This window comes from Protomyctophum bolini, assembly GCF_963924005.1.
Source record: "Protomyctophum bolini genome assembly, chromosome: 3".
Classification (NCBI taxonomy): domain Eukaryota; kingdom Metazoa; phylum Chordata; class Actinopteri; order Myctophiformes; family Myctophidae; genus Protomyctophum; species Protomyctophum bolini.
The window spans coordinates 42,356,069-42,375,610 of record NC_137864.1 but is presented as its reverse complement, the minus strand read 5'-3'; the positions used below and the strand labels follow the sequence as shown (position 1 = coordinate 42,375,610).

General features: G+C 42.9%; 2 protein-coding genes across 4 annotated transcripts in view; one reads left to right on the top strand and one right to left on the bottom strand.

Moving 5' to 3' along the window:
• The window catches only part of sclt1 (sodium channel and clathrin linker 1), a 36,356-nt gene extending 31,695 nt beyond the window's left edge, over positions 1-4,661 (bottom strand). Inside the window, exons 1-4 of the mRNA XM_080756543.1 lie at positions 4,622-4,661; positions 4,112-4,162; positions 3,928-3,983; positions 544-596 (exon numbers count right to left, since the gene is read on the bottom strand). Of these exons, the coding sequence (XP_080612669.1) occupies positions 544-596; positions 3,928-3,983; positions 4,112-4,151 (149 nt within the window). The 5' untranslated portion in view covers positions 4,152-4,162; positions 4,622-4,661. The remainder of the gene's footprint in view (positions 1-543; positions 597-3,927; positions 3,984-4,111; positions 4,163-4,621) is intronic.
• On the top strand, positions 4,121-15,698 carry cUnh4orf33 (chromosome Un C4orf33 homolog). 3 transcript variants are annotated; one of them, XM_080756554.1, is made up of 6 exons: positions 4,121-4,237; positions 8,591-8,775; positions 11,506-11,578; positions 11,683-11,734; positions 13,567-13,766; positions 14,627-15,698. In XM_080756554.1, the coding sequence occupies exons 2-6, from the start codon at positions 8,595-8,597 to the stop codon at positions 14,724-14,726; spliced, it is 606 nt and encodes a 201-aa protein (XP_080612680.1). In that variant the 5' UTR covers positions 4,121-4,237; positions 8,591-8,594; the 3' UTR covers positions 14,727-15,698. The 3 variants fall into 3 exon arrangements, with proteins under 3 accessions (XP_080612680.1, XP_080612679.1, XP_080612678.1); XM_080756553.1 differs by lacking the exon at positions 4,121-4,237 and adding an exon at positions 4,715-4,853; XM_080756552.1 differs by lacking the exon at positions 4,121-4,237 and adding an exon at positions 8,291-8,400.
• Positions 15,699-19,542: the final 3,844 nt, after the last annotated feature.

Sequence of the window (19,542 nt, the reverse complement as noted above, 5' to 3'; positions counted from 1 at the left end):
AAATAAATCATAAATGTAGTGTCAAAATAGGGGGTTTTCCAATCATTCGTTTTGCACAAAACACATTCGTTGGGCTAAAACGGCCATAGCCATCATCACAAATGTGATGATGTCAGCCCATTTGAGCACCATTAACATTTGATGCCAATTATGAAAATTGCTCAAGATGTGGAAGTTAGCTTCCGGAAGTTTCTACATGCTGGGGAATCCATACTCAAACATTTATACTAGCATAAAACCTTGGTGTACTCAACATGTCCGGGTTCACAATGGGTGGCAAGTAGACTATATTTATTTTCTACAAGCGGAATGTGAAAAAATAACTTTATTCTAGACATTGCTGCATGCATGCGTGTGTCTACACACACACACACACACACACACACACACACACACACACACACACACACACACACACACACACACACACACACACACACACACACACACACACACACACACACACACACACACACACACACACACACACACACACACACACACACACACACACACACACACACACACACACACACACAGTACCTTCTATCCGAGATCCAGGGGGCAGGGGACTGTGCATGCCTCATCTCCTCAACCTGACAGAGAGGAACAGAGTGGAGTAAACACTAGGTCTAAAATGGATGATATTCCATGTTGCGTCATGACTCATGTGCTCCATAACACAGCCAGAGAACACGCAATGCATTTTAATGCAGCACTCTAATTTGTGTACTACTCGGGCCAATAATAAATTGCTGCGACTTCTTGTCATCTACTTTCATACAATGTAATGTAATCCATTTTGAAAGTTGTGGCAGAAAAGAGAAAACATATATTCAGGAAAATATCTCCACGAGATTCACATGGTATACCAGGAACTATACTCTGTCTGTACTATAGATGTGGACACATTGGGAGCATTAAACAATAATTAAAAAGAAGGAAAAAAATCACACTCGTCACTCCTGTGAAGTGATGGGCGCTCTCATCATCAGATCATACATCACATTCCATGCTCAGCCAATCAGATCATCGCTATGGGGTACACGCTAAACACAGACACAGTACTGTCCCCGTTTCCACACCAAAGCGCAAAACGGTTTTGCGCTGCAGACAGGATAAGCTGTGATGTGTGTGCGCAGCTGGTTTTTAGACAGCTGGTGGATGGGAATTAAGCTCCACCTCCGCGGACGATTGACGCGGAGGAGGAGAGCGCTTCCGGTAATCTGGCCGTCGCGCAAGTCGTCCGCGGAAGTGGAGCTTCTTTTCCATCCACCAGCTGTCTAAAAACCCGGAATAAGAAGCTGCACGCAGCCGATAGTGTGACCGCACCCAAAGCTGGGCATAGGAGGGGCTAGCATCCTCAATAATGGCATGGACACAAATCGATTGGTGGTTCAAGAATCAAGCTGTAATTTGGCTAATGGGAGGGGGGGGGGCAGATTCTGTGAGTTGAAATGAGACAATAATGATTTCTTATATATGTATGTTCACTACTATGTATGCCTTTTTAATAATGAGACTAGGCTGTGTATAGTCCCTTTTAATTGAACAGAACCATGTCATTTCCGTCAATATGCAAATCCTGCCACCGACGAAGGCCTGCGCGGCGAAATGCGTTTTGTCTGTCTGACTGCTGCTGCGGATCATCATTATTAACCCATTTAGGCCTGACCTCGAAATTTAAAAAAAAAAGTTTTCTAAATCATGACAATTTTCTGAAAGATTTGAGGCACATTTTAGCGAGACCTACAAGTTCATAGGGCGCCACTCGGTGGCATGCTATGAACTTGTAGATCTGCTATTTTTCAATAGCTAAATTATAACATAATGTTTATAACACGAAAAGGGGTCCCCACCCCAAAATGGGTTAAACAAGACTCTTACTACGACAGAGAGTGGATTTTATTCTCTTTCTCTATGTTCTCGTTGAATCTGCACCCAGCACACGCACGCCTGAACCTTTAAAAGACTGTCCGAGTTGAGCGAGCCTTTTCCCTTTGTTTGTGTGTTGCCCAACGTTGCATCAGGCGCAAACAAATCAGCACCATCATATGGAATGGGATGATATGCCCATATATGGACATAATGATGATGAAATCAGGGCTCCAGATATGGACATAAAAGAGACATGGAATGAGAGATACAAAGAGAAAGGGTAACGGAGACAGACAGGTACAGTCAGCGGGTACAAATCCCCTGACACTGTGACTCAGGCATGTTGGTCGGACTAAAACTATGACGAAAAAAATGTCAATGTCAAGTTATATTGGTGTGTTTTTTTGGCCGCGGGAAGATGTTTACAGTAGGAGGTGCTGAATGTTTAGTAGGGGGTGTGCGACTGTGCGTGCGTTAGCGTGCAACGCAAAATATGCCTGCACGTGCCTCGTGCACACGCATTTTCGCACATTTTCACATGGAAGAGTGGCTTTTACTTCCCCCTCTCCACACGCATGACAAAGTGACTCAGGCAATTAACCAGGATATAAGGCACCGATACTGTGATACAGCATATTTATTAGGCCTAGTAATACAATTATTATTTTTCAGCTCCTGTCCGAGGGGGGGGGGGGGGGGGGGGCTGTGCCTGGGCGGAGGGGGAGCTCCAGACCCCCCATCAGCCTATACTTCCCTCAGCCATGGAACCACTTTGTCCCGACCTGACCCTATGGTGTGGTTTGAAAAAAGACACAATTATGTCGCCCTCGAGCCGGGGGTCCTGGGATGCAATACTGTACTCGGTACCGTTAAGGCTCATACATACTGTAGTCTGGATTTTCAGTGGTGGGGTGACCACCGAACTACAACATGACGTCACGAGCCGCGGCAAACCACCGCCACCGCTCCAGCCCTTCTCTCTGTTTTTACTCACCACCGCTCAACGTTATTTCAGCTCCGGTGGTCAGCTCACCACCGAAAATCCAGACTATGAATAGGCCTTTACTGTATTGTACGTTGTTGAAGTAGGACTCATAAAATGTCCCTGGGAACCATCTAAAAGACCACCCATGGGTCCCAGGACCTATTACATTTAAAAACCTATTTACATCACTGATAAGGCCACCACCAGCAACTACCGTAGTACCGTAGTGTCTTCTTCATCCAGTATGATAATTTATTGCCTTTACATTTAAATTAGTGTATGTTATTTCTGTGGATATTCAGTGAAACACATTTCTTTCTACCCATAATCAGAGATTAAAATGGGGTGCATTTTGCATCCCAAAAACGCAGTTTATAGTTAAGGGACACAATAAAACAAGGACCTTTGCATCCACGGGATGCACTACTGTACTCGGCATGTACAGTAAAAAATAATACACACACTAGCTTTAGTTATAATAATCATTTCTTCTTCTGTTTTCTACATGAATATAACCACAGGCAGCGGTGGCCGAAAGGTTTGCGGAGCGGTCTTGATATCGGAAGGTCGCTAGTTCGTATCCCCGGACCGGCACGTTAAAATTACCACCGCTGAAGTGCCCTTGAACAAGGCATTGAACCCCTACCATGAAATGTTCTATGAGCAGGGCCTGCAGGCTGTAAACAAGTTCTTGAGCTTAGTCCAGTTACCCTGGGTAAACATAGTACCTTTCCTTTCCACATTATATAACCATATAAAATCAAATGAGTTAAATGCTGCAATTTGTAAAAATGACAAAATATGACTCTTAACGTCGCTGAAGTGGGACTCATAAAAGACCATCCCTGCATCCTGGGACTCATTACATTGAAAACCTATTTAAATCACTGATAATAATATCTGTAACACGACACGACCTGTCATGTGTTCATAACTTCATGTATAGTATAAATGACAGCAGTGACAAGATTATAGTTTAGCTGTGAGCATAAACATAAATAAAGCTGTAAACATAAATTATACATTGTCAAGGTCAGGTGGTTGTTGATCATAACACTTTATACCTGAGAATGATGTTGTTCATCCTGATATTGGCCGAGGGCGGAGTTCAATCTTTGGACTAAAAAACAAACACACACACACACACACACACACACACACACACACACACAGAGTGGTTTTATAGTGTAATGACTTGAGTTCAATGTTAATGTTAGAATCAGAATTCAGACCTCTCTCTGCTCTTACCTTGATCACGCAAAAACTCAACGTCTGACTCTGCTTGCATGGTACCTTATCCTGGACAGACAAAAAGACATTCAAGCTAAAAGATAATCTCTGGCAGCAGCAATATAAGGATAACAATCAAAGCAGGTATAAGACAACCTCAACTCTCAGCAAGTTATTGAAACAGAGACAATTATATTGCGTCGACTTTGTTATTGTCGTTTATTTGTTATTATATGCACTGTTCGGTTAGTATAAGTCACTACAATGTTGTTTAGATTATAGAGAATAACCTCCTCGCGTCATTAGAGAAGGACGTCAGCTGTGTGTATCCTAGCAGGCTAACGACGCTTAGCAATCTCTGCTAACACTGAAACAGCTTGAAATAAATGCCTGCTCTGCTATGTGTGCTGACCATAGCGGTGCTGCCAGTGACACATTAGCGACGCGTGCACGCTTGGCAGGAGCCTCGCGTCCATTTACACGTCGATAAAAGACACCAAAGCAGTATATTTTAGTATTATATTAAACCTTTTAAACAAGTCTCTCCGCCGTCCGTTTTGAAACAAACTACAACCAATCACAGTGAAGAGTTGCACTTCCGTACTCGTCCCCCTGCCAAACGGGACAAGAACAACAGTTCCGCTTCAAATTCGCCCAGCAGAAGATCAGAACTCAGAAGCTTAGTTTACGGTCTATGATCATTTGATCAGAAGAAGCAGCTCTACGATTAGGATCTGCTGCGTATCTGCTTTGAGATAATGTAGGTTTTTATTTACACTACATCCTTTTAACTAATAATCTATGGGTGTACAGTATTTTCACCCTCTTCACGTCACCTGACCAGCGCTGTTTTGTTTTTCGATTACGTCACCTGCACTGTCACTGTACTGTAGTATTTTAGAATGTATTTATTATTGATACAACAAAATATAACAAAACAGTTAATTCTACACAGTATGTTTCATAACAGTGTGCTGTGGTCAAACTAAGTATATGAATGTAGGCTAGTATTAGCTGTAAGTATTGGCATCAAAATGTACTTACCAAAAGTAAAAGTACTCATTAGGCTATGCAGAATGTCTCATTTCAAGTTTTGTAATATGCAGGCCTATACAAAATTGTGATCGGCCGGAATGTCCAATGTGCCGGAATGTCACACAGGTGTGATTTTTTATTATTTAAGTATTATTGATTGATTGATTGATTAACAGTTTGTAGAATTACAGTACATTTCAAGTACAACTCAATATAAAAACTCAACTGTGAGTGGACGACACCATAAAGCATTACACTTGTTTACAATAGGGCCCACCATTTTAAATTCATCAAAACATTTAGAGACACACGAATATACACAACTAGTCAAAACAGGAAATCATCATAGGAGGTAAAAAAAGGAAAAGAAACATAGTCTATACAGTGAGGGGGAACAGGAGGGTGGGTGGGGGATTCAGATTTTACGGGGGCCAGTTTCGAATTGCAGCCGTACGTATAGGTGCCCTTTGAGAGCGGTTTTGAAGGAGTCGAGGGATTTGCATGTCTTAATGACTGTTGGTAGGGCGTTCCACATTTTGGTGGCATAGGAGCGAAATTTATTTAGTCCCTTGCATAAGGAGAAGAGACTGGAGCAGCACGGACATTTAGAGCCTTTTATTTAGGTGCTGAGTATACAAACGACTAACGTTTCGAGTCTTTCGACCTTGCGGTCTTCATCAGAGTCATCGATAATTTAGTCCCTTGTTTGTGCCGAATCTGTATGATGATGTACGATGATAAGAGCGCCCCTCACTTAACACGGGTGTGATTTTAAATGTATTATTGATCCAACAAACTTCTCCATTATGGACTACTAAAGACCGTTATACATGGCATGTTTCACAGCAGTGTGCTACGAATACGATCCTATTGTGAACCGTGGTCGAAGCTGTGCTGCTTGTCATGTGGAATGTCTGGTGATGAGAGGTTGTCACTGTCATGTGTCAACGTAGTAAATGCTGCCTTTCTTGTCCGGCTGGCAGGGTACAATGGCACTGGCCAAGTGCTGTGATTGTATTTCAACTGGCTTTTCCCTCGGGGAAAAGCCAGTTAGTTAGGTTAGTCAGACCTGCGTGGCCATGTTACCTTTCCAGTGATGTAAATAGGTTTTCAATGTAATGAGTCCCGGGATGCAGGGATGGTCTTTTGGATGAGTCCCACTTCAACGATGTTGAGTCATATTTTGCCATTTTTACAAATTGCAGCATTTAACTCCCATTTAATTTGATATGGTTATAATGTCGTTATATTCATGTAGAAAACAGAAGAAGAAATTATTATTATAACTAAAGCTAGCAAGATAAACTAGAATAAAAAACAGTACAGTAGTGCACCCTGTGCAAAAATGCACCCTATTTTAATCTCTGCCTTTCCACGCTGGTTAAATAGAGGAAACATTATTATCAGGCTATCATACGAAAAACAACTATTGACTTTGTTCGACCTGCCCTTGAACGAGAGTTAAAACAGCCCCTGACATATTGACATGTGCTTTTATGTAGGCTATATTCAAGTGATTTATTTGACATGCTCATCAAGTGTGGAACGAATGTTGATGTGACATGCAGGCAGTTAAACCAAGCATAATACAAGTACATATAACAATAATGTATGTGTTGTTTCAATTGTAACATTGTGAATGTGAGTAACAATATATGTGCAATGTATGCATGCAAAAACAATATCAATATGTAGACATTGGATATACAACAACAGAAGGTATAGTGTAATTTGTTCAATTCTGAGAAAGATACCGTGCAGGAGAGTTGTCCCAAAATGAAATATATAAATGCTGTGTGTGCATGTCTGTTGTGAGCAAGTAAGACATTTGACCAGGAAGTTGGGTCATTGTTCGAGACTCTTGACACTCTTGACAGCCTGAGGAAAAACAAAACAAAACAAAAACATGATTTATGTGTCTCTCGGTGACTCTGGAGACGATTGCCTGACCATAGGAGAACAAACAGTCCATTGCTGAACAAAATATTGGCACCAAAACAGAGTCGGCAACAGGATTCAGGACTACCTTGTAAATTAAGTCTTAAAGGACCACTTTTCAACCTATATCTTACCTATACCTACCTACCTATCTCGTTAGGCAGATTTTTTTTAAACAATATTATTTTACAGAAATGTTTAGATTTGTATTATCGTGGGAGAATAATGGCTTCCATTCTCGCATTGCAACTTTTCAGTACTAGAAAGCCTGCAGTTTCTATTAGCTTGGATTCCCCATCGATGATGTCACTGGTGGACGGGTTTCTGAACTGCCCACAGCCCTCCTATGATGAGACACAGACTGAGTAGAAAGAAATGGTGCTATTTTATCATGAACATTAGTGAGGACCTATTATGGGAGAGGATTATATGAAGATAGGTTGAAAGGTGGTCCTTTAACGCAGCAACCTTAATTTTATTATTATACATCCTTACTAGTATAATATTTGTATCTACTGACTGCATATTATATTTGATAATGAGCAGCAGCAGTCCAGCAGTAAATGCAGTAAATGTGTTTGTATTTTTATCTGTATCTATGGTTTGGGGGCACAGCAAGCCTGTGAACATGCCAGCTCCTCTCTCTTGCATTGACGAGGAGTGTACTGTGCATGTACAACTTACAATGAGTCAGTCAACAAAGATCCTTTTTATACATGATACTCACTAGTCATAATATTTCATATGGTACCTCTAACCTCACATCCGTAATTGATGCTATGCGAGTATGCGTGTATTCGAAAGTCATGTTGGAACACCTACTGAGTGGCAAAAAAATGTGTATTAAACAATGTTAAAGTTACCAACAATGTAGCTGGAAGGAACGTGTACTACTGTACTGTACTGTACTGTACTGTACTGCTTCCAAACTCCTGTGCCCCATATAATATACTGCCCAATGTTTTGTCACTCAGTCTAGCTACAGTGGCTGTAGAACAGCAAAATGGCTGTAAGTGGCGTATAGCCAAAGCGTATAGCTACTGAAAATGAGCGGGCGTGGTTTACAAAATGTGATATTTTCCATGCGTTATCTCCTTGTGAGATGGAGATAAAACTCGAACAAGCTTGCACAATGACCAACTGTTTAAATAGACTTTTCTATCTCCTCCCGTGTTGACATACGCACTGCCCAAGAGGGCCACGTTTCAGTATAAAAGCACAAAGAAGGCTCTGTTTTAATCAGCAAACGTTTTAACCGCTGTTGGCAACATGGGGGTCGCCTACGGACTACGATGCATTTCGTTAATCTACGTTCTACTGTACTGCGATTGTCAGTAAGTCGTCTGTCTCGTGCTATACCTGCTGCGAACAAGACTAGATCCTTTTCTACATTGTTGATTCTGAAAGACTGTAAAGATGGGTCAAATGCGGAGAACAAATTTCACTGCGGTATAACGTGTGTGACAAATCGTGTGTGACGACTTTGACTTTCTCATTTTCTTGACCTTTTTCTATATTCTTTAGTGAGATGACGTATGAGATCACGACGACCTGGGACAGTCTCCCCGTGAACCATGACCCCGTGACCTTCAAGATGTCTCCCGGAGACGGAGGGTTGAAGTTTGAAGTGTTTGCTCCTTTCTGGGACTCCCCCGCTGCCCCCGACGGTCCCCCGGGCAAACCCTTCCCCCATCTCTGGAACTACGAAGGTGAGAAGGAGAGATGTCTCCGATACGGTATCGGGAAAAGTATCGGCCCTTATTTGTCACACCGGGTCATATCGGTATCGGTGAATATGCCAGTCCAACCACCGATCCGACACAGGGGTAAGGGGTTGACACTATGGCAGGTAAATCAAATGTTCATGGGACATGTGGAGTTTGCTTTGGCGTTGCCCAAACTGCAAGTGCCAAGTGCACATTTGAGTGAGGAGTCTGCTATAAACACAACATGACATACAGTAGCAATGAACACAATATGAAATCATGACACTGGTATCGGTATTCAGTATCGGCTAACACAGAAATGGGGACATCCCTATAGTGAGAAGGGACGTACAGTAGTTAGCCGCTCAGTGAAGTCCTTAGTGTTCATTTAAACTGAAAGGGTGTGTAGTGTACACGACATTGAATAACATTTTGTAAAGACACGGAACAACACGTGTACAATCTTAAGAGTTACAACAAATGGATAAATGAACACAGGGGATTTTAGAACGCTGCTACTGTACGGCGTCATGGCTACATGGGCTCTCTAGGGATGTGGACGTTTATTGATGTGGAACTGCTTTTTTATTCTCAGAATACGGCCCAGGCATGTGCATCAACATAATGGAGCCAGGCAAATGCTTTCACACTGCACAGTACACACACATGCGCACATGTGTGTGCGCGCACACACACACACACACACACACACACACACACACACAGACATAATAAATACCAGCTGCTAAAGAGTAATACTTTCTCATAAGAATTAACTGCAGTGTTGACTTATTTTTAATTAGATTAAACATTAAAATGAGATTGTGAATAATTGCCTGCACTACTAAGTGATGTCCGTATGATGTGAGTTAAGAATCTAAAGACAAACAGAGACTGTAGGTAGGGACTCTATCTGCTTATGAGCTTACGCAGGTATTAATTAAATGTCATTAACATTAAAATAGTGGCACAGCAGCCGCACCTTATTATAATGAAGTTGAGTAGCAGCCTCATCCAATTGACCTCAAGTTCGATTCCTGGTTAATAAGCGCCACCCGTTTGCCCTCATTAATGTTACTTATCATTATATTGGAAATCAAACGCGTACCGTAATCAAGCAGGATGCTAATGAGCAACATGCCCTGCATGCTATCGACCGGTCTGCTTTGGATGAATCTCATTCTATCCGGTTAATGAGAATGATCGTTTTCCCTGAAAAAGAGAGTATATGCCGAGTTCATACTAAGAGACTTTAGCACGCCGATTATCCAACAGTTATTTTTGAGTGGTGCAACCACTCCAAGGAACAGCAATGTCCGTGTCTATGTGTGGTCAACCTATGTGTCTGCCTGTGTTAATGAGCACCAGTATAATGAGTACCAGTAGGGGCGCTGTTGTGCCATGCAGAAAGAGAGAGAGAGAGAGAGACAGTGCTGCACTCACACTGTTGCCTGCTAATGAGAGAGAGAGAGGTGGGGGGGGGGGGGACGCAGTACCAAATTCAGATGCAAATCTGGGTTTTGCTCGCTGTGTCATGTGTGAATGGGTTCAAAGCCGGAGCGTGATCTCAGTGCTCGCATAATATGCCTCCCTGGGCACTCCCAGACATCTGGCACGTTTGATATCTGGAGATTGAAAATCATGCTGGAAGTATGAAACGTATTGTATTGTTGTGACCACCACTGAAAGCAGCTGAGCACAGAGCAGAGGTTGATATGGTGTTTGTTTGATTGTGTAAGATAGAGAGGTTTATAAAGAGAGAGAGAGAGAACGTTATTGATCCTCGTGGGGAAATTCAGGTGTGCTCCACAATGTGTAGGAGTGGAGTGTGTATTTGGGAACGCATTTCCTGCACTTTGTGTTGCAAGGTTTGCAGGTTCTGTGAGGTTACAACTCCTTAAATTGTTACCCACACTAGTAGCTTACATAATGTAGGTCTAGGGTACCATAAACTTAAAGGGTAAATGGTGCATTTATATAGCGCTTTTTTGAAATCCAAAGCGCTTTGCATTCACCCATTTAACACACACATTAATTCATGCACCGATGGTGGATGGAAGCCATGCAAGGCACCAACCTGCTGCACATCAGGAGCACTTATAGGGGTTCAGAGTCTTGCTCAAGGACACTTCGACGCTAACTCTGGGGGAGCCCACAGGGATCGAACTGGGAACCTCACGGTTCCCATCTGGCTGTTCTAATATACCAGCCACTCCTCCAGCCACTCCTCCTGAGCCACTGCCGCCCCTAGTATGGTTGGAACACCATGATTGGAATACCTTTTGACCTTAGTTGTAAATGACTCCATCGAGTCCATCCCCTTCCTTAACCTGCAGTGCTGCACACTAATGGTCGACTTGATTAATTGATGGACAAGTAATACATAATCATTCTGTCTGTCTGACAGACAGAGAGATGCAGAGGTATAGAATCAAGATCAGATTAGAAAAGGTGGTGCAGTCGGTATAGCGCTGCTGCCTCACATCTAGTTAGTATCGCGGGTTCGATTCCCGCCTGGTACGCTGGGGGCGTGTTCCCTCCTCCGCGTCATCAGCGGAGGAAACAAACATGAAAGACAATTGGCAATACGGATGAAAATACATTAAAATGTTCTAGAGTAGAATAAACATGAGTTTGTATATATATATATATTGTTGTGTCTGTATACTATTTTTGTAATAACTTAACTAGGTGGTTAATATGTCTTTTTAATATCCTCTTTTTCTTCTTCAGTGGTGGAGGCAATGTTTCTGTCCGACGATAGTAGTTTCTTAAAGGATAATTACCTGGAGGTGGAGCTCTGTCCGTAAGTATAGCAGTCATTTACTGTAAAATAATGGAAACAAAAAACATTATAAATACACACATTCTCACAATGAGACGTAATTATATGCCATGTTTGTATTCCAGGCATGGACAACAGTTGGTGTTGTTTCTGCACGGAGAAAGCCAGTCATTCAAGGTAGGCTATAATAGGCCTGTCACACTTTGCTCAGTGCGAGGTAGTATGGCCTCAAAAAGGCATTAGATTCAAGACTCAAAATGTTCACAATTACCCCAAGATAGCAAGTCAGAGTCCTTGTTAGCAAAATCAAACAGTTTTTATTCACCTTGTAACCCGAAGTGGCAAAACTGGTGTTTTAACAAAATACAGCAAAAATATATACATGGCTGAATAGGTTGGCCCTCCTGGTCTATACAGCCCTACATCGACTGATCCCCAGTGGCAGGTCCCCCTTCTTATATACAGGCTAGGCCCCTCCCACTGGACCATACCAACCCTACTTGATTCCACAATTATAACAGCCCCATGTCCAGAGACAATACTTGTATAATTCACGTTTAAACCATTACACATTATCCACAATTCACATATTTATAATCAGAGTTATCTCTCTCTCTATACAACACAAAACACTGATGGCATGTCCCCTACCCAAACCCACAGTTGGTAGGTGCAGCTCCCTACAATGAGTACCAATCAGTAAGCAAGCAAGCACCACACAATATACAGAAGTCAAAATACCGGTAACAAATAATACTTTAACCCCGTGTTGAATTCAGTCTCAGTTGCAGGCTGAACTGCCACAAGGCCACACACAATACAACAGAAACCCAGGGTTAGGTAAACAGGAATAGTGTGATTTGTAGACACTGAGCCAGACAGACCGTACGTGTCCAAGAACTGCAGCGAATGTGTATTTATTTATATTGGCATATATGTGTGAAGAACATCCATCTACTTTAAAGGATAATTTCAGACTAGAAGGCTTTCTTACCTTTATTTGTAGTTGTTACGTCCCCACCAAAGAGGTCGAGGTGATATTTTGTGCAAAAGCGCAATTATTGGCTATTTCCCCTACCATATGCCCTCAATGAATTGAATTGCACTGAATTTAATTGAATTGCATTGAATTGAATGGGGCATTGGGTTTTTGTGCTAATTCGCTTATTTCCATCGCTTTATATACAAATACTTTTTGTATATGTCCTCTCTTCATAATGTAAATAGTATCCCAAGCGGCACACTTTACTATACTTATTTCGATGGAAATAAGCGAATTAGCACAAAAACCCAACCCCCATTGAGGGCTTTATATGGTATAGGGGAAATGCGCTTTTGCACAGACGTGGGGACGTAACAACTACAAAGAAAGGTAAGACAGCATTCTAGTCCGAAATTCTCAATCGCGGATTTTCAACTTCCTGATTCTAGGTGAAACGGCTTTCAGAATAAGATGCCTCGCCCTATTTAATGACTTTGATGGCGCTGTTGGTGGTTAAATGTTACTTTCCTCTTGGTCTCTCTATAGCAACAACTGCCCCTGTCTGTCACCTTTGTCTTGGTCTCTCTATAGCAACAACTGCCCCTGTATTGGTCTCTCTATAGCAACAACTGCCCCTGTCTGTCACCTTTGTCTTGGTCTCTCTATAGCAACAACTGCCCCTGTCTTGGTCTCTCTATAGCAACAACTGCCCCTGTCTGTCACCTTTGTCTTGGTCTCTCCATAGCAACAACTGCCCCTGTCTGTCACCTTTGTCTTGGTCTCTCTATAGCAACAACTGCCCCTGTCTTGGTCTCTCCATAGCAACAACTGCCCCTGTCTGTCACCTTTGTCTTGGTCTCTCTATAGCAACAACTGCCCCTGTCTTGGTCTCTCCATAGCAACAACTGCCCCTGTCTTGGTCTCTCCATAGCAACAACTGCCCCTGTCTTGGTCTCTCCATAGCAACAACTGCCCCTGTCTTGGTCTCTCCATAGCAACAACTGCCCCTGTCTTGGTCTCTCCATAGCAACAACTGCCCCTGTCGTTCAACGCCACGATCACGGGGAACAAGTGGTACGGCGTGGCCCTGCTGCCCTGGGCGTACTTCCCGCCCAACATAAACAAAGTGAACCTCTTCGCCATCCACGGCGAGGGCGCGGCGCGCGTCTACGAGGCCCTGTCCCCCGTGCCCCGGGAGGACCTGGCGCCCGGACAGAAAGCCAACTTGTGAGTGTGCTGAGTAGGAGTGGAATTATTTAACCCGTTCTGACCTGAGATCAGATTCTAAACATGTCTTCTATACATCCTGAGAGTTTTCTGAAGAAGCTATGTTTCTATGTCAGTCGTTCTTCGATTTTTCAAAAACAGCAGACCTACAAGCTCGTAGCGCGCCACTTGGTGGCGCGCTATGAGCTTGTAGATCTGCAGTTTTTTTTTTTCCAATAGCTAAAGCATAACCTAATGCTAACACCAAAAAGGGTACCCGCCCAAAATGGGTTAAGAGTAAATATTGTTTGAGGTCACATTGCCATTTTGTACTTTGTCAGAGTCAAAGCCCTTGAAAAACTCTGATCGCATTGCTCTATCCAAGACACACATTATTCACAGCAAAAAGTCTTACTCTGGCAGTTTTTTTTTAGCAGTCAGATACAGAAGTGTCAACACTAGCTCCGGCACAGAAAAAAAAACAGTTGGATGACAGAGATAAAGTATTGACAGGCCCGCCCTCCAAGTAACTATTCATTGCTTAGATGTGTTTGCTGTCAGCGGACACCTAACGGTAGCCAGCGTGAGCAGTGTTTTATTCCACCGAGAAAATGAAATGCAAATAAATAGAGAGAGATGCTGAGTGTCACTGTGTGAACGTGTGTGTGTGTGTGTGTGTGTGTGTGTGTGTGTGTGTGTGTGTGTGTGTGTGTGTGTGTGTGTGTGTGCGTGTGCGTGTGCCGTGTGACGTGTGTGCTTGTATGCGTGTGTGCGTGCACACTGCATGTGTGTGCGTGTCCCTTCTTTTGTAGATGTGTGTGTTTGCTAAATCACAAGATTACACCTCTCTCTCTCTCTCTCTCTCTCTCTCTCCCCCACAGCCACCTCCTGCAGTATTTCCAAGACTTCTGCCTGCAAAGCATCATGGGAGAAGGGTGGGTCCAGCCAAAGTGTTCTGATCTCTGGGCAGGAAAGTGCTGATCACGACAAAAAAAAACTGCCAATCGTGCGCGCACACACACACAAGCACGCACGCACACAAACGCACGCACTCAAAAACAACGCGCCGGCGACTGCAGGGTGACAGTGCGACCAAAGTCATCGAGGGGGAACAAAGTGCAATCGATCTTTATTAGTTAATGATGTCAAACGGCTTGACATGAAATATGTTATCAGGTTGTCAGAGTGAATTAGGTGACATACACACACCCTCTCTCCCACACACACACACCCTCTCTCCCACACACACACACACACACACACACACACACACACCCTCTCCCACACACTCACACACACTCAAACACTTGCACACTTACAGACACATATACACGGCTTGTCACAAGGAATTGGACGTCACCTTAAATTGCCTCAGCAGAGTGTGACCTACAGCAGCGTTTGGCTTTGACATTCAGCTACCGTACACTCCGTTTCACTGAGATAAACCACAGCCAACTTTTTTTATTCACTACTCTGTGTAATAAATGTGACACCCAACACACAACCGCACGCACAAGCATACAAGTTTTCCTGAAGTGAAGAGAAAACACGCCAAAATAACTGTTTTTTCAGTACGGTATTGTACTTTTAACTATACTTAAGTCCTACACATGTCTTCGTACAAATAACAAAAAAACCACAGCTAAAATAGACAATCTACATCACATCGTGATGTGTTGCGAGCTTGTACTGTAGGCCCGCTGTAAAACAAAAAAGGGTCCAAAATAGCTATTGATTAATGTAGTTACAGTAAACTGTATAGTGCTATAATTTCAACACCTTTATTGCTATAACTGACTGCTGCTGTTACCGTAATCATGTTTTTATTAATGGGTTTTTCACTGATGATTCCAAATTAATAGTGATTGCTTGTACAGTGGAAAATATAACGGCTGATTTGTGATTATAATGCTTCAACGGTATTTTATATATATATAATCTTGGACCATAATCACCACCTCTCATGCTTATTGATTATGGATGTCAGTCCGTCCTAATAAAAACAATAAATCGTAGACTGAAAACAGCGTCATTATGTGCTTACTGTATGTGTGACACATTGATAACACCCTGACACTCCTGTAACTTTTTCACCTATATACTTTTGGAAGTTTGAGAAGAAGATCACAGCGACTCTGATCCTTCATTCATGGCACACATAAAAATGAGCTCTCCTGTTCTTTGCACGTGCGGCACGCGAGGTCACTGGAGAGACCATTCCAGTCTTCCTTCTGTACGCCCGCTGAGTCTCCATCTCTCTCTATCTCTCTCTCCCTCTGTGGCCCTTTGGAGACCTTGTATATTTATCAGAGGGCTTTTCTTGGATCAGCACCTGGCATACATACTCCTGGAGACGGACAGGTGGTGGGGGGGGGGGGGCTGATTGATTTCCATGTTGGGCGCATTGCTCTTCAGCGTGGCAGACAACCCTAAGCCTGTATTGAGCCCTATCAGTTTTAATTGGCACGCCTCGCCTTTGAAATGTGCACAGTGATTAGGCCAAGAGAGCCCCACTGCTTAAGCCATTCTGAACGGGAACCCCTTTTAGCATTATGTTATGCTTTAGCTATTGAAATAAAAATAGCATATCTACAAGCATATCTACAAGCTCATAGCGCGCCACCGAGTGGCGCGCTACGAGCTTGTAGGTCTGCTATTTTTGAAAAATCGAAGAGCGACTGACGTAGAAGACATTTTTAGAATCTGATCTCAGGTCAGAATGAAAACTGTCAGGATGTAGAAGACATTTTTAGAATCTGATCTCAGGTCAGAATGGCTTAAGCCCCCTCTTTATCATGGCCTGTGTCTCGCCAGCCGCTGCATCGCTCACATTCCACACGTACGTTACACACACACTGAGCCGCCAGCAGGTATTCAAACAGCTTGCTTACTGATATGCTGTACCAAAAAAAAGAAAGAAAAAAAGTAATTTAAGCCCCAGAGTGTACAAATCATCACTGTTGGACGTCCATTTTTCTTTTTTTTTTCATATATGAATGAAGCACGGCTGGATAGCCTGTACGCCTATTTCAAACAATTTGCTTGGTCAGAAGAACTACCTGTAGTATAATATTAATATTTCATTACACTTTTGTATATTTTTTTCCTCCTTTTTTGGGCAACTCCTGTGTGGGAGTAAAAGTACCAATACTGCAATTTAGAACTACTTCGTACGGAATTGAATGTACTTGAGTAAAAGTACAAAAGTATCGGCATCAAAATGTACTTAAAGTACTAAAAGTAAAAGTACTCATATTGCAGAATGTCCCATTTCACAAGTTCAAAATGTGTACAAAATAAATATATTGAAAATAGCAGATCTACAAGCCCCCAACGCATTGTGAGCTGCTATTGTGATCAGCTATTTTCAATTGGCCGAAATGTATAGGGTTGAAGTGGTTAATGTATGTTTTCTAATCAAAATTTAAATTGCTAAAGTAAACTAGCAACTAAAGTTTTCAAATGATTGTAGTGAAGTACAAATGTTGGCTCTGAGATGTAGTGGAGTAGATGTAAAAAGTACTGGCAATTGGAAATACTCAAGTAAAGTACAAATACCTCGACATTGTACTTAAGTATAAAAGTACTTAGTTACTTTCTACCACTGTTCAAAACGTCATCACGAATACAAATGGGCCCGTAATATACGAACACGCTCACAAACTACTGTGAAGGGAGGGGGGGTTAGGGGTTGTGTGAAGGGGGGGTTAGGGGTTGTGTGAAGGGGGGGGGGGGGGTAGGGGGTTAGGGGTTGTGTGAAGGGGGGGTTAGGGGTTGTGTGAAGGGGGGGGGGGGGGGGGGGGTAGGGGGTTAGGGGTTGTGTGAAGGGGGGGGGGGGGGAGGGTAGGGGGTTAGGGGTTGTGTCCCTACTAAGATTCAAACCCTGTCCTCTCTAATTAGTGATGACGAGAGGACATGTAGCGCAGAGAAGAGCTGGTACAGTTTCCCTCCCCTCCTCCTCCACTCAGACATGACACCAGTATAGCCTTATAGCAAAGCACACCGGGCAACCAGAGCACCACTACTATAGCCTCCTCTGAAACATTCAGCTGAAGCTTAACACATTCTCGTTGTTTTAAGCGCATTATGTTGTATTTTAGCTGTTGAAAAAATAGCAGATCTACAAGCTCATAGCGCGGCACCGAGTGCCGCGCTACGAGCTTGTAGGTCTGCTGTTTTTGAGAAATCGTGAAAATGTGGCCCAAATGTTTGAATATATATTCTTTCAAATCTTTGCTTCTGGTGGGGGGGTCCCTGGAACAACATATTTCCAGATGGGGGTCGGCGGCCAATAACAAATAATTCTGGGGGTCCTTGACATGAGGTTTTCAGAAAACTGTCATGATTTAGAAGATTCTACAAAATGAATCGGTCTTGGTCGAAATGGGTTAAGGGCTGATTCCACATGTCAGAAACTTCCCGTTGATAATCTTGGCCTTCGTTTATTCCCTTTTTCTTTATTATTTTGTATGAGGGAAGTGGGTTTCATTTGAAGTTCCAAGACTGTTAAGGGTCATATTATTTCCTTGGAACTTAAATGATGGATGAACCAGTGCATCTTTATTACTTTTCGTATAGTTTGAGGGGTCGTGTTGCAGAGAATCAAATGAAAGATTTAAACCAGAGCCAATAACATATACTGTGGCACTACCTAAACATTAGTGTGGCGGGGGGGGATGCCATGTTCCATATAATGGACTTTTAGTTTTCCTTCTTGTAACTGTCACAGTTGTATCGTATCGTGGGCAAGGTTCAATAAGGCAAAAATGCAATTTAAAACCTTACATTGTTTTACCTTCAACATCAAGGCCAAAAACACGAAATAGTCACCAGCACCGTATATATCTGATTTTCTCCCACTGAGGTTGATGTACAGTATAATATAAAGGCTTATAAGAATGATGTAATGGAATAGAACTCACCGTGCCATGCAGTGTTTTCCTTGACCTCATGGCTGGATGCTTATTAATAAGTCTGTCTTGTAATTGTTGTGCCAACAAGTCCTTCATTACTGGGGCTGCAGGGGTGAGAGAAGAGTGAGAGAAGAGTGAGAGAAGAGTGGTGCTGAGGGCAAAGTAGTATAAAAACACTGTCGTCGTGTCTGTGTGTGATAATAACACGTGTCCCATGCCAACTGTATAGCCGAAGGCCCAGTGGTGGGTGTGTGTGTGTGTGTGTGTGTGTGTGTGTGTGTGTGCGCGTGTGTGTGTGTGCTGTGCACCCTGTCCCTGATGCCAGCTTATTACGTAGAATGCCAGATGAACCTGTGTGTGTGTGTGTGTGTGTGTGTGTGTGTGTGTGTGTGTGTGTGTGTGTGTGTGTGTGTGTGTGTGAGGCTGAAGAGAAGGAGAGAGAGTCACAGACACACACACAGGGGAGACAACATGAATGAATCCCATGGTCATTAACGAGGACCAGCCAGACATATTGTTCTACCTCCAACAACACCGCAGAGATCAATTCAGCGGAGAAAGATAAATAAAGAGAAGTTCTGAGGGATGAGAGAGAGGTTTGAATTCCCTTTTATAACCCATTCTGACCTGAGATCAGATTCTAAAAATGTCTTCTACATCCTGACAGTTTTCCATTCTGACCTGAGATCAGATTCTAAAAAATGTCTTCTATGTCAGTCGCTCTTCGGTTTTTCAAAAAATAGCAGACCTACAAGCTCGTAGCGCGCCACTCGGTGGCGCGCTATGAGCTTGTAGGTCTGCTATTTTTCAATAGCTAAAGCATAACATAATGCTAACACCACAATGGGTTCCCGTTCAGAATGGGTTAAAAGAAGAATGTCTGA

What these genes read in the sequence shown, in the direction of transcription:
- cUnh4orf33 (XM_080756552.1), top strand. Translation starts at nt 8,336, where the DNA reads ATGGGGGTCGCCTACGGACTACGATGCATTTCGTTAATCTACGTTCTA. An exon ending in CTACTGTACTGCGATTGTCA is followed by an intron (nt 8,401 to 8,590) that starts GTAAGTCGTCTG and finishes TATATTCTTTAG; the next exon opens with TGAGATGACGTATGAGATCA. An exon ending in CCCGGACAGAAAGCCAACTT is followed by an intron (nt 13,767 to 14,626) that starts GTGAGTGTGCTG and finishes TCTCCCCCACAG; the next exon opens with CCACCTCCTGCAGTATTTCC.